The sequence below is a fragment of the Grammomys surdaster genome, unplaced genomic scaffold (genome assembly GCF_004785775.1).
Source record: "Grammomys surdaster isolate TR1022 unplaced genomic scaffold, NIH_TR_1.0 183, whole genome shotgun sequence".
Taxonomy (NCBI): Eukaryota; Metazoa; Chordata; class Mammalia; order Rodentia; family Muridae; genus Grammomys; species Grammomys surdaster.
Window position 1 is genome coordinate 394,767 of NW_021604628.1, and position 13,735 is coordinate 408,501.

The window sequence follows — 13,735 nt, forward strand, 5'->3', positions numbered from 1 at the left end:
ATAGCCCAAGCTGTCCTGGAACTCACTCTGTAGACCAGGCTGGCCTCGAACTCAGAAATCCGTCTGCCTCTGCCTCCCAAGTGCTGGGATTAAAGGCGTGCGCCACAACCGCCTGGCCCCCCCTCCCTCCCTCCCTCCCTCTGTCCCTCCTTCTCTAGGCATAAGCTCCAGGCAGCTCTTGGAGGGTAGATGGTGTCATATCAGAGTGACCCTGTGTGTTCTATCTTGCCCTTAGCCTATGCCATGCCCTCTGCCTACCCTTCACTGCCAGGGCTATTATTGCTATGGTGAAAGCCTTGACCAAAACAACTCAGGAAAGAAGTCAAGACAGGAACTCAAGCAGGGCAGGAACCTAAAGGCAGGAGCTAATGCGGAGACCACGGAGGAGTGTTGCTTACTAGCTTAACCCCAATTAGTGTCTTCTCTAAGCTGCCCTGCAAACTGCAGGCAAGCGGTGCGCTCAGTCCCCAGAGTGGGTGGCTAACCAGCCTCTGTAGACAAGTGCCCACTGCCGTCAGCTCCTACTCAACCTGAATAGACATCCGTGTGAGCCCAGCATCTTCAATTCTCCTTCGGTCCCCACCTGACTGGCACACCGAATCTCCCCGTCCACTTATGTCAGAGTCACTGTGTGCCTGGCTGGGTGTCGTCTTCGCTGTCTTCGGTGGTGTGTTAACAAACTAAATGGATTTTTTGCTCATTTCATGTTTGTGTGAGAATTTTAAAAAATATATATTCAAACATGCTTTAACAGGTGCTTAAAAAATATATATATACCCACGCTCAGCCCTGTCACAGGCCAATTAAAGTCGAATTGAAGTGGGTGGGGCCCAAACTACTGTGTATCCATGGGGAGGCTTTCTAGACACTGCTAATAAGCACATGGGGCTGACAGCCGCTAATGAATGAGGACTGTAGGGGAGAGGAAAGAAAACTAACATTTACCAAGCATTTACTGAATGTTCATAGATCAGCGAGATCATTAAGCTATCTCGTTTTAATTCTTTTTTTGTTTTGTTTTTATTTTTGTTTTTGTTTTTGTTTTTCGAGACAGGGTTTCTCTGTGTAGCCCAGGCTGTCCTGGAACTCACTCTGTAGACCAGGCTGGCCTGGAACTCAGAAATCCGCCTGCCTCTGCCTCCCAAGTGCTGGGATCAAAGGCGTGTGCCACCACTGCCTGGCCTCATTTTAATTCTTTAAAAATTCTGAGGGTTGTCACCCCTGTTTCACGAGCTCGGAAATAAAATCAGCAAGGTTAAGTAACCTGCCCCACGGCCACACAGCAAGAAAACCATCATCATTTTGTACCTCACCTGACTGGAGGGAGGAGCCACTCGAGATGATGAAAAATCCAAAAAGGTGGATTATTTTCCAAGCATGGTGGACAGGCCTGCTGTGTGCAAGCAATGGGTTCGGGGGTGGGGTGGGGTGGGGGATGACACAGTCTGGGCTCAATAAAACCCAGCTCCCGTCTTTCCTATAAATTCCATAACAACCTGACAAACACAGCGTCCTCTGCAAAGGATTTCCTACTCGCTCCCCGCCCCTTCTAAGTAAACCTCCTGGCTTCAGACAAAGGGAAAATTTCTCCTAATGGCTACCTTGCGGGAGTCCTACAGGTAAACACTTATGTCTTAGAAAATTCTCTGGAAAGATCAGACTTCCTGCTGCTCTCCTTCAATGCCTCTAGCCTGAAGCATCCCCCCCACGGAGGCTGGCAGACACCCCGCTTTACAGCCCAGCTCCCAGCCCACCCCCAGCCCACACTCCACGGAAAACCCCCGTCTGGGAAGATGACAGAGGCTGACTTGGAAGTGGTACTTGAAGCTTCAACAAGGGGGGAATTCCCTGGAGACTGCTCGCTGCTGGAGAAAGAGATGGGGTTCCCCTGGAAACAGGATTGGAGGGGGGCTCTGAAGGTCCCTGGAATGAGGAGAGGCTTGAAGGATTGCTGGAACTCGGGCATAATTAACATATGTACATCGTAACTGTGAAATCAACAGCCCAGGGGCCTGCTAAGGAAGGTTTACGGGTTTTCATTAGTTGGACTAATAACATCATGGTGTGTGTGTGTGTGTGTGTGTGTGTGTGTGCTGAAATTCAGATTTTAAAATTCTAAGAGGCCACCGGGTGCCTGTCAGGCTCAATGCACACTCCGGCTAATGAAGGCAAGAATATAATAATTGAACGGATAATGGGGGATAGGGCTCCACCTGGACACTGTACTTTACATAGAACTGCAGAGTTCTCCAGACAGAATGGCTCTGGGGAGATGACTGCAGTCTAAATGGCTGTGTGATTCCCATCACATCATGGGGGAGCGGGGGAGGCCAGGCCCCTCACCATCCTGAACCCGGAGCCTGGATACTTCCTCAGAATCACCTCTCCATCGTGCTAGTCCATTCTGAACCACTGCGTGGTCCAAGCTCTGGGCTGTGAGACCAGGGAGAAGGTCTCTTGTGTAGCATGAACCCTAAGCAAGCGCCACGCAAGCACAGGGGTCCGAGTGAACAGTGGCTGTGCGGAGTCAGGAAATCAGCACAGGAAATAGATGCAGAAGACCCAGAGAGCGCCTTCCCGGGGTACTCCGAGAGGGATGATTGATGCTGGGAAGGGGGCTCCCTGACCTCAGGACTGGGATACCTCCTATGGGAGAGAAAATCGAAAGCATAAGCCAACAGAAGCCTGGAAATGAGAGTGTTTGCCCTCTGAAAGGCTTTGTCCCTAGCAACAGACCCAGTAAGCTCTTCGAAGAACCGCTCCCAAGGGCTCCCATGACTAAGCCTGGAGAACACCAATTAAGCGGTATTAACTGCAGATCATCCAGTCCAGTGAGACCCTCAAAGGGAGGCAAGCCTTGAAACTTCTTCGGGGACTGAATTAAGTGGTTCCCAGGGGCTCTGCTATACAGAAGAATTGGTATTTCTGGGAACAGGTGAGCCCCCATGCTCATGTGTCCTCAGAAGCTGTCAGAGCAGGGTATGCAAACCCTGAAGCATCAGCCAAGGGAAGTGTCTTTAATGCTCACCTCACGTGAGGCCCGGAGGAACCGGCCCATCAGAACAACGGCCTGGCTACGGGCTGTGGAAGACCCTGGAAAACGCAGGCAGACAGACACTAGGAGGGCTCTTCTCTCAGTACCACAAACTCTCCAAGGACCCCTTCAGCTCCATCTGACACAGCAGCATCCTCACCGACCCTGCAGGCCCACTATGGGGACAGCTCCTCATCCCTGCTCGTCCCAGAATCAATTTTTAATCACATCCATGCGTTCAAAAGAAACCCCTACGAAAACCTTCCCAGTATACATCAGAGGCAGATTCCTCCCTGCCGGGACGCCAACATGGATTTTCCCTCAGAAACATAATCTCCAGCAGCCCCTGATGCTCACTCTGTTCTGCTCGATCCTAAGAAATGGGTAAGAACCCCCAAGATGGCTAGCTGGGAAAGGTGTGTACCGCCAAACCTGATGACACACAGGGTGAGAGAACTGACACCTTGAAAGTTGCCCTCTGACCTCCATAAGCGCATGCAGACATCACACACACACACACACACACACACACACACACGCAAAAGCAATACATTTTTAAGAGATGGAGAGCCTTTAATACTAGCACTTAGAAGGCAGACTCAGGTGGATCTCTGTGAGTCTGAGGCCAGCCTGGTCTACATAGAGCGTAGAGTTGCGGGACAGCCATGGCTACCTAGTAAGTCCCTGTTTCAAATAAAAAGAGAAAGAAACAAACTCCAATAAAAAGAGAAAGAAACAGAGACCAGGGGTGGAGGGGGGGACAGAAAAAGAAATGAGTGGCCCTCTCTTACACTGTCTTTGACAACCCTCTGGAAGAGGCTCCCAGTTCTGTTGTCCAATCTAAGGGCTCCCATGGGGACACTGAGAGACCACCTCTCCTACTTTGTGGGAAGTGACCCTGCTGGCTCCATCCACACGAGTTCTGGAGTGAGGACCAGTGGGAAAGGGAGGTGGTCCCTTGGTGTCCGAGATCTAGGCCCGTCTCCTTGTTTTACAGACAAGACTCAGAGCAGCTAAGAGGATCCCTGCGATCATACAACTACTGGATATCAACACAGAATTCAAATCCAGGTATGGAGAATGGGTGAGGGGACGGGGAGAGGTGACTAGAACACCTGACTGAGTGAGGAGATCCAGGGTCAAAGGTCTTCCTGCCTCTGGAGCAGGACGGAGAAGATCCCCTCTCTAGCCGGGATGCAAAATTCTATGTAGCTCATAATGAAAGACTTCCTGCCAAAACCCCTCAGCTCCTAGTTAGCCACTGTTCCACATAATCTGTTAAATGGTCCCAGCCCTGGGGGAATAGCCATTTGCCAAAGAACTTGGCTGCCAATTCACCACCAGGAAACCAATCCACCCATACTGTTCCACCCTCCCCTTGGCCTCATGGGGCTGTGGGAATGGGTGAGGGCAGGCAACCCCAGTCCGAAGGGCAGCTGAGCCCAGAGAAGGTCCCCAGGACCACTGTCTGCCAAGCTCATGCCAAATTCATGGGCAAACGCGCTGTCAGCATCCCTCCTGGATTAAGTACGACTTCTCTCAGGGGAAGGAAGCACCGTTGATCTGCCTGTCTCTGGCTCCCAAGTGCTGGGATTAAAGGCGTGCACCACCCAGCTTCTAAGTAGCTTTTCATTGGGATGTTTTATCACAGCAACAGAAACAGAACTAGGACCTTGTCTACGGTGTTTCTATTACAGCAGCTTCAGAAGACTAAATCGAAGCCCGCCACTTGTGTGTGTGTGTGTGTGTATGTGTGAAAGCAGGGCCATGTGAAAGCACGTGTCTAGCATCCCATGGAAGATCACTCTGAATATTTCCACCAGCCACCATTCCAGCCAGTGTCCAGATGTTAAACGGTCTGGGATTGCTCACTGAGCAGTGCTCTTGCAGATGCTGAGAGTGGTTGTGGTGGTGACCTGGACTACTTGTTCTGCAGGTGGTTTGGGGGTGATCAACACACCCAAAGCTTTGCTCTCTATCTTTCCCTTTCCCTGGGGACCTCAGTTTGGACAGCCAGCTGATGAGGGAGGAGCGGACCCCCCCCCCCTTTCAAATGCAGGGGCCCTGAAAGCTTCTCTTCTCAAATGATCAGCTCCGAGACTCTGCCACCTGAGGACACGCAGGAGGCCCAAGCAGGGCTTGATGCAGATACAGCTCAATTTCCTGGGCTAAAATTACATCTTAGAGTCAATTTTCATAAAATGTGGTGACAGATTTAGGTGCCGAGAAGATGGGGCTTTCTCAGAAGGCATAAAAATGACCCAAATGGTTAAAATCAGCTGACGGCGGACAGGCGGAGCCTATGAGAGCAGCCTCCTCCTTTCCAGCATGCAGGCTCAAGATGGCCTCCACCCTTGACTCTCCTGGTAGGCTCAGCTCACATCCAAGGTTCTGCTAAAAGAGAGCAGCTTGCCTCCTCCCGGCAATGAACCCACAGGTGCAGTTGCCAAGCTGGCTCTGCCGACTGGAAAGGGACACTTGCTTCCTAGGGTGGCAAGGGGAATGGGGATTCCCACAGAAGCAATGACAGGAGTGGTTGTAGGCGCCATGTGGGTGCTGAGAACTGAACCCAAGTCCTGTTTAAGAGAAGCCAACACCATCTCCTTCACCCACCACCCCTTTATTATGTCTCCCCCAAGGACACAGGCCTGGATGGATCTGCTCATTTGTCTTCCTGTTTCCACAACTATTTTTGCTACCATGGGCTTGGGTTATGTCCCTGACTTCCTTGAAACCCAGTACTCTGAACAAATCCAAATACTCCCTCTGACAAAGGCAGGGTGAAGCACCCTAACTCCATAGCCTGAAGCAGACCTAGAAGTGGAGCCAGAGGGGACTGAAGGTCCTTTGGCTCACACTTTTCTCTTGAACCATGAGGCTTGTGGATTGGATTCCAAGGGTGTTTAAAAACATCAAGGAGTGAGCTCAATAGGTAAAGGCACTTGCCACCAAGCCTGACCACCTAAGTTCGATTCCCGATACCCACACAGTGAAAGAAGAGAAGAATTCCAAGTAGCCCTCTGACTTCCACACATGTGTCATGATGTGTACATACCCACACACATATGGGCACGTATATGTGTGTCCATACCCACACACATAAATAACCACAATTTAAAATGAACTTTTTAAAAATCCTAAGAGGGCCAATCAGATGGCTCACCGGTAAAGGAACCTACCAGCAAGTCTACAAGGGGTTCAAACCCCAGGACCTACAGGTTGGAAGTTGTCCTCTGACCTTCAACCCGCCTCCCACCAAACTCAAATAAATATAATCTCCTTTTATTTGGTTTTTGAGACAAGGGTCTTTCTATTTATGCAGCCCTGGCAGTCCTGGAATTCACTATGTAGACCAGGCTAGCCTCAAACTCCAGACACAGACACACAGACACAGACACACAGACACACACACACTCACATACACACAGATAGTAGCAAACTCCACGGTCCCCACTCAGTCTCCTCAGCTTCTTTGTTTCCCTACTCCTTGGTACATTGCTTGCATTTGCATGTTTTGTGTTACAAAATAACTGACCAAGAGAGCCAACAGCAAGGCCTGAAGAAGTCACATCAATGTTTCACGGGGACTGTCGTGTGTGAACACAAGGGATCTTTACCACTGACATCTTGTTTCCCATCACAGGCCATGCTCTCATCTTCTCTGTGTGGAATTCAATCCAGTCCGACCTCCACAAAGACCTGAGGCCCAGAGCCAAGCTCAGGTGTGGCCCTGCCCTGCCCTGCCCTGCCCTGCCCTGCCCTGCCCTGCCCTGCCCTGCCCTGCTTTTGTGTGTTTTGGAGCCTGATGGGAATGGGGGAGGGGAACCAAAGAAGCTTGGACGATTGGAAGCCCAGGTCCTAATGGAGACTATTTTCAATTATAGAATGTAATTAACAGTCCGCCAAAGCAGTGCCCTTCTGAAGAGGTCCTTCCAGACCTGCTCTAATGAATCACAGAGCCACGAGCGTATTCCTGGTGCTCGAGTCTGGAAGCTCGGCCGAAAGGCCTCAGAAGTAATTAGTCCACTTAAGCAGGCTAACTGCTTTTCTAGCAATCCGGTTTACGCTTCGATGGATTTCAAGGCTCGGGGAGTGAAGAGTCACGTGAGCCAGCCTCCGTGGAAGAAGCTCCATTCTTCTGACTCAGTTTATACATTTTACCCTTTGTTTCCGCTAAGTCTGCCAACTGGCCTGCTCTTCCCCGCTTCATGATGGTCCTTTCCCGAGGAGCTTCATGTTAGGACCCTGGGAGCCTGGGCTTCTCTCTCTTTTGGGGGACACCAAGCAGTCCCTATACAGAGTCCCCCACCCGGTACCTCTCTCCCAGGAGTTGAAGGAGAGAGGGAATGATGTGAAATTGCCCTGTCCAGGAAGGCCACGGCTTCAGCCAACTCTTTCCTGTCCTGTTTGTTAGCCTACTTTAAACAGCAGAAGTAGCAGACTCAACCTTCCGCCACCTCAGGCATCGTGGACAGACACAGCAATAAGCCAAAGAAACTGCATGGTCCCACCATGGAAGAAAAGAACCCTTCCCTCCACCCCTCACTTCAGTCCAGTCTTTTTTAGAGTTGGAGGGGGGGGACAGCATTTGTGTCATACAAGGAAGACAGGACCTCCTGGGGCCACTTGTCTCTGCCATATTCCTCCGTTTTCTCTGCAGCTGAAGTCCTAGGAGCTCGGTGAGGGGCAAGGAGGCCGAGGAGGGGGAAAGACATAGGTTCAAATCCCATATCCAAGCTGTTCATCCCTTTTGCAACCAGTTACGAAGTACCTACTGTGTGCTGGGCGCTCGCTGTTCTAGGTACTCAAAAGGGAACGGTAGGCAAAGAGCTCAGAAATCCCCTGCCCTGCGGTGACATGTGACAAGATAATACCGACACCAGAGTCTGATCAATGGTAAAAAAACAAAAACAAAAAAAAAAAACCCAAACCAAAAAAATAAAAAATAAAAAACAAAAAACGAGGAGACAAAAGGGTCATGTGTGAGACATATCAGGTAGGCGGAGGCTTTACACTGAGGCCTTCTTATGATGGGTGACATGGGTGTCAGGATCTGGAGAAATTGTGGAGGGGATGTGGGGGTGTAAGAAAAATACATAGGGGTAGGATGTGCAAAGGCCCTGAGGCAGGAGGACACCTGTGTCCATGGATGGGGAGGCAAAGAGATGGAGGGAGTAGGTGATAGAAGTAAGATCAACCAGCCATCACACATGGGATATCAGAACAGGTGAGCCTGGGGGGCCCTGGAAGACCCTGAGCTTGGCCTGGTTGGAGCCACTGGACAGCTTTGGGCACAGAAAGAGCAGAATCCCATGAGCCTTCAGCAGGATCTTTCCAGCGGCTTCCCGGAAGGAGACAGAGCCATCTAGACCTCACGCACCTCCTGAGGTCACTTTGGTTCAAAAGCCCTTCTCCACAATGCCTCTGTGACAAGGGACAGAGGCGCATGGAGCACTTAAAATAGGCCCAGGATGGACAAATGTGGAGTTAGAACTGGGCTGAGGAGCTGATCCAAGCAGAGGGAAGCTGGAAAAGGTTTCTGAGCAGCAGGGAATTCCTTCACTGGAGCCATGCTCATGTTAGACAGACACGTGGGAGGGAAGTCGGCTGGAGAGTCTCAAGGTGAACCAGGGGCCTCCTCACCCAAGGCACCAGCGGCTGGCAGTGTGAGTCTGGGCAATTTGTGTCTGAGGGCATCCCTGAGGATGTCCCCTCACTTTGGGGGTCCCTGAGGATGACTAATTTTGTCAACTTGGTTGGTTAAACCCAGGAAAGCAGAGAAAAACAGCTCTGGGCACCTGTGTGGTTCACCTCTAGAGGGGTAATTAGCTGGTTTAATCCACTGTTGGAGTCAAACTTTGACTAGACTACTCGTCTTCAGGAGAAAAAAATATGCAAAGTGAGTCCTGGATGGAAGAAGAGGTCACAGGAGGGCATGCCCTGAGGGGAGGGGCATTCTATCTTTTTAAAAAATATTATTATTATTATTATTATTATTATTATTATTATTATTTTGGTTTTTCGAGACTGGGTTTCTCTGTGTAGTCCTGGCTGTCCTGGAACTCACTCTGTAGACCAGGCTGGCCTCGAACTCAGAAATCCGCCTGCCTCTGCCTCCCAAGTGCTGGGATTAAAGGCGTGCGCCACCACCTCCCGGCTTAAAAAATTATTTTAAAGACTTATTTTTAATTACGTACATGTGCACGTCTGCATAGGGGTATGCGCAAGGCCCATGTAGGACAGAAGAGGACATCCGGTCCCCTGGAGCTGCAGTTACAGATGGTTGTGAGCTGCCTGGTGTGGGTGCCGAGACTTGAACTCAGGTCCTCTGTAAGAGTGGCAAGTGCTCAAAACCATCCAGGCATCTCTCCAGTCCAGGGTCATATATCTTGCTCAGGGGCCCTTTCGCCTTCTCCTGGTTTCCCATTCACCATGAGATGAACTGCCTCTTCCTTTACAAATTCTCTTCTACCCCCAGGGGCCAGACAAGCATGAGTTGCTCCAAAACTGTGTGCAAAAATTAATAATTCCTCCCTGCAAGTTACTTCCTCAGTATGTGTGACAATCATGCAATAAGAACTAATACGGGAAATTGGTACCAGAGAAGCGGGGTCACTGGTGTGACTAAATGACCCTACAATGGTCCTTAAGCCCCTGGCTTGTTTAAGGAGATGGAAATGTCACAAGAGACATGAAAAGCCTTAGGATGCTGTAAACAGAGCTAAACTGATGATTCTGGCAGGAGCCAGGAACAACAGCAAAGCAGATAGCCAAAGCCAAGCTCCTTCCAGGTAAGGACCCATTCACAGCCGATTCTAGCAAGGACTTTGTGTATATCTGGTCCATGTTCTGAGACCTCGGGAAAGCCTGGGATTAGAAATGATCATTAAAGGTAGTAGACTTGTTAATGTGATAGAGGAAATATCAAGACAGCATTGCAACCAGGCCATGGCACGGACGATGCTGGCTGCTTCTAGCCAAATTTAAAGTGAGAGCAAGAAGTAAGAAGGAGGGAGAAAGATCTGAACACTAAAGTACAGCCAGAAAAGAAGCATGTTTGAAGCCATGGAGTAGGAGTTTACAGAATTAAAGAGAGTCCAATAGGATCACTACAAAGAAGCCACACACTCAGCACAGGGACAAGAGGCAGATGGCGTGAGAGAGCGTGTCAGCAGTTAACCAGACCCCAGCCACCGCAGGTGAACATTTATAAACCCGTAAACTCATCTGAAAGACTCTCCCTTCAAAAAGGTCCTCTGAAGTTCGAGGCTAGCCTGGTCTACAGAGTGAGTTCCAGGACAGCCAAGGCTACACAGAGAAACCCTGTCTCGAAAAACAAAAAACAAAAAACAAAACAAAACAAAAAAGACTTCTGAGGCATGAAATGGGGCAGGCTAGGGGGTTGTTTCCATAGTTATTCACCCAGAATCCACTGCAATGGTGGCCCAAAGGGCGTAGCCAATGTTCACGTTGGCAGCTGACCCTGGTGTGGATCATATGATGCTGATGTTGTCGGCATTCTGAATGCAAAGGTCAAAGGTGACAGAGGCTCACACCAGATTTCAAAGGCAAGCCCGTGGAGCTGAACAGTGTATGGCCAGGTCTGAGGTCCTGTGAGCTGCCCCAGAGAGGATGACTTATGACATAGAGGATGACTTATGTAAGTGTGGAGATTGGGTAACCCCAGGAGACTGGAGTGGACAGTGGGACATCTGCTGAGGAACACTTAGGAACTGAAGTAAACTTGCCCTAAGAGAGAGGCCACGTCGGCTACAAACAGCTAGGACCCACGAGGGGCTCTTGTTAGGGTGCACGCAGAGACACTACAGTGTGTCCACAGACCCAGAACTACAGGATCTGGTGTTTGCTCTGCTGGGTGGCTCTGGTGGCCTTGCTTTAGTCTGGTCCCGGCTTGTTGTTCTCCCGTTCCTCCATGTTGGAGTGGGACTGTGCGCTCTGGGCCACCGTATCTTGGAAATATATGTAACTTGTGTTTTGTTTTTGCTTCCCACATGAGTTTACAGTTGCCCTCGAGTCTCCTGTTGGGACTGTGAAGAATGTGGAAACAAGAGAGATGAACTGATCGCATTTTGTATTATGGGATGGATGTGAGCCTTTGGGGGGGGTCAGAGATAGATTTTCAGTAATTAATGTTGTCAGTTTAACTGAGTTGGGAAACACACAGGCAATCTGCAAAGTACAGTCCTCCTCCTCCCCCTCTTTCTCCTCTTCTTCCTCCTCCTTTTCCCTGTCCTCCAATTCCTCTTCTTCCTCTTCTTCTTCCTCTCTCTTCCCCCCCCCCCTTCCTCCTCCTCCTCTTGTCCAGGGTCTCTCTTTGTATCCCTGACTGTCCTGAAATTTGCTAAGTAGACCAGGCTGCCCTTGAACTCACAAAGCTCCCCCTGACTCTGCCTCTCCAGCGCTGAGATTAATGACTTCTGCCACCACGAATGGCTTAAAACATGCTTCTATGTGTGCGGAGTCTCCAGAGATTAGTAGCTAGATCATAAGGGCTCTGATCTAATGAATTGATTTTTTTTTCTTCTTCGTAATGAGCGCTGTGATCCCCTGAACACGGATTTTCTGTGGAATGTTTGCCCGCTGGGGTAGAGGAAGCAGGCCAGTGGAGCCATCCCCTGGGTACTACTCCTTTGAGGGCATTTCCTTTATCCTCTGCTTCCTGTCTTCTATGGGGTGAACAGAATCCCCTTCCATGCGCTTCCCAACCAAGTGCACGGGCCAAGCAACCATTGCTAGACCCACCCCCATAATCAGAGCCAACATGAATCTCCCTTCCTTTAAGCTCAGCTCAGTTACACAAAGCGACTAACAGTCGAGTCTCCCCTCTAACCAGAGCTCCTCCTCGAGGACAGCTACAGCCTGCTCTGTCTTCAGCCTCCACACCTCCTGCTTGCCCTGCTTGCCCTGCCCGCCTTTGGTACTACCCTGGTGCATTCTGGGTGGGAAAGGGGCGGGGCTTACCTCCCGCCATTGCTTGTTCTCCATCCCTTGAGTGTACATGACACACACTGGGGAAAAGAAGAGAAAACATGGGTTAATACCTCAGGCCAAGAGGAAGATACCAGGTCAAGAGCCTCAGCCTGGATGGCTGGGCTGGGTTTGGAGAAAGGGTGGGCGTCGGCTGAGGCAGCTGGGACTTCACTGAATGGGGGGGAAGAAGAGCTTGGCCTCCAAACCTAGACCACAGCTGATTGGCTGTTCCTGTAGCAGAGATCGGACCCACATCTCTGTACAAGCATCCGGCCACCAAGTTACATCTCCAGCTTCCCAGTGGGTCTCGCTCTCCATGACAACACCCGGAAGTTGGCTTGGCAAAGGGGCCTGGGACCTCGGCATGTCTTTCAGGAGGGAACTCAAGGGCTGTTATTGCTACGCGACAAAGGACCCTGGGTGTGAGGTGGGTGGACACATGGGCATGACACAGGCTGAGTGGTGGGTATGGTGAGGTTGGCATCGTAAACACTCTCCTTCCAGGCCTGTTACTGTCACCAGACCTTCTTAACCAATGGGGAAACTGAGGCTCTGCAAAAGCCAAAGACCTACCCAAGGTCATGCTCATGGCCGGGACTGCTCAGAACTAGAGCCTGGCTCTCCCAAACCCACGCTCATTTCCCCAGACCAGAGCCAACTGGGGCTCACGGGACAGACACCTTCTTGTGCCAGACACCCCATGCCTACACAGGTCTAACACTTAGCCAGAGCTGCTGCTGGCCCCTGTCTCTAGTCACCAGGCTGCTGTGTCACTGGGGTGGCTGTTGCCATCAGAGAAGGACTTACATGGGTCAGACTTGGAAAACATGTCTTTGTCCAAGAGGTTCCTGAAAGAAGGGAGAGAGAAGAAATTAGCAGGGATGGAGGGGGACAGGGTGTCAGGACCTAAGGTTGGTGCTGAGCCTGGAGATGGCCTCTGGCTCAGCCTCAGACAGAATAGATAGGGAAGACATTCCTTAGCACACTTGATCAACTTCATTAAATGCCAGGGACCACAAGGATTCAGCATGTTTGTCACACTGGCACTCAGGTCAAGGAGAGGGAGACGAGAGACCAAGGGAGACAAGAGTTTAAGGCCATCCTGGGGCTATATTGTGAATTAGAACAGCCTAGGCTACATGCAACCCTGTCTTTTCTTTTTTGGGGGGAGGGCACTAGAGAGATGGGTCAGCAGTTAAGAACACTGACTGCTCTTCCAGAGGTCCTGAGTTCAGTTCCCAGCAATCACATGGTGGCTCACAGCCATCTGTAATGGGATCTGATGCCCTCTTCTGGTGTGTCTGAAGACAGCAACAGTGTACTCACATACAATGAATGGATGAATGGATGAATGAGCTGGGGGTCTCTGAAGCCACTCCAGCCCCCAGGATACTAAGACCTGCAGTGCTCCCCAACCCAAACCCCGGCCACAGTGATCCAGATTAGCACCATGGTGCACTGGACCCTGAAGCTTCTCACTAGCCAAACCTTAGTCAGCTTCGGATATCAGCCTTACTTAGACCTCTCCTTCCATGTCTCTATCACTTAAAAATAACGAATGAATGAATGAAAACTATAACCCATGAGAAAAGTGTCTGTTTAACCTCTGGTCACCCAGAATACGTATCACAGTCCACTGAGTCCCTCGTCAAGTGCGTACGGAGGAATTAATGACTCCTCACTGCGGAATTAATGAATGACCTCCTCCAA

The 13,735-nt window shown here is 50.5% G+C and overlaps 1 protein-coding gene across 2 annotated transcripts in view; it reads right to left on the bottom strand.

Moving 5' to 3' along the window:
- Cpne5 (copine 5) overlaps positions 1 to 13,735 on the bottom strand; it is a 79,279-nt gene that overhangs the window by 54,585 nt on the left and 10,959 nt on the right. For both annotated transcript variants that reach the window (XM_028767886.1, XM_028767885.1), the window contains exons 2-3: positions 12,833 to 12,873; positions 12,017 to 12,063 (exon numbers count right to left, since the gene is read on the bottom strand). In XM_028767886.1, coding sequence (XP_028623719.1) covers positions 12,017 to 12,063; positions 12,833 to 12,873 — 88 coding nt within the window. The remainder of the gene's footprint in view (positions 1 to 12,016; positions 12,064 to 12,832; positions 12,874 to 13,735) is intronic.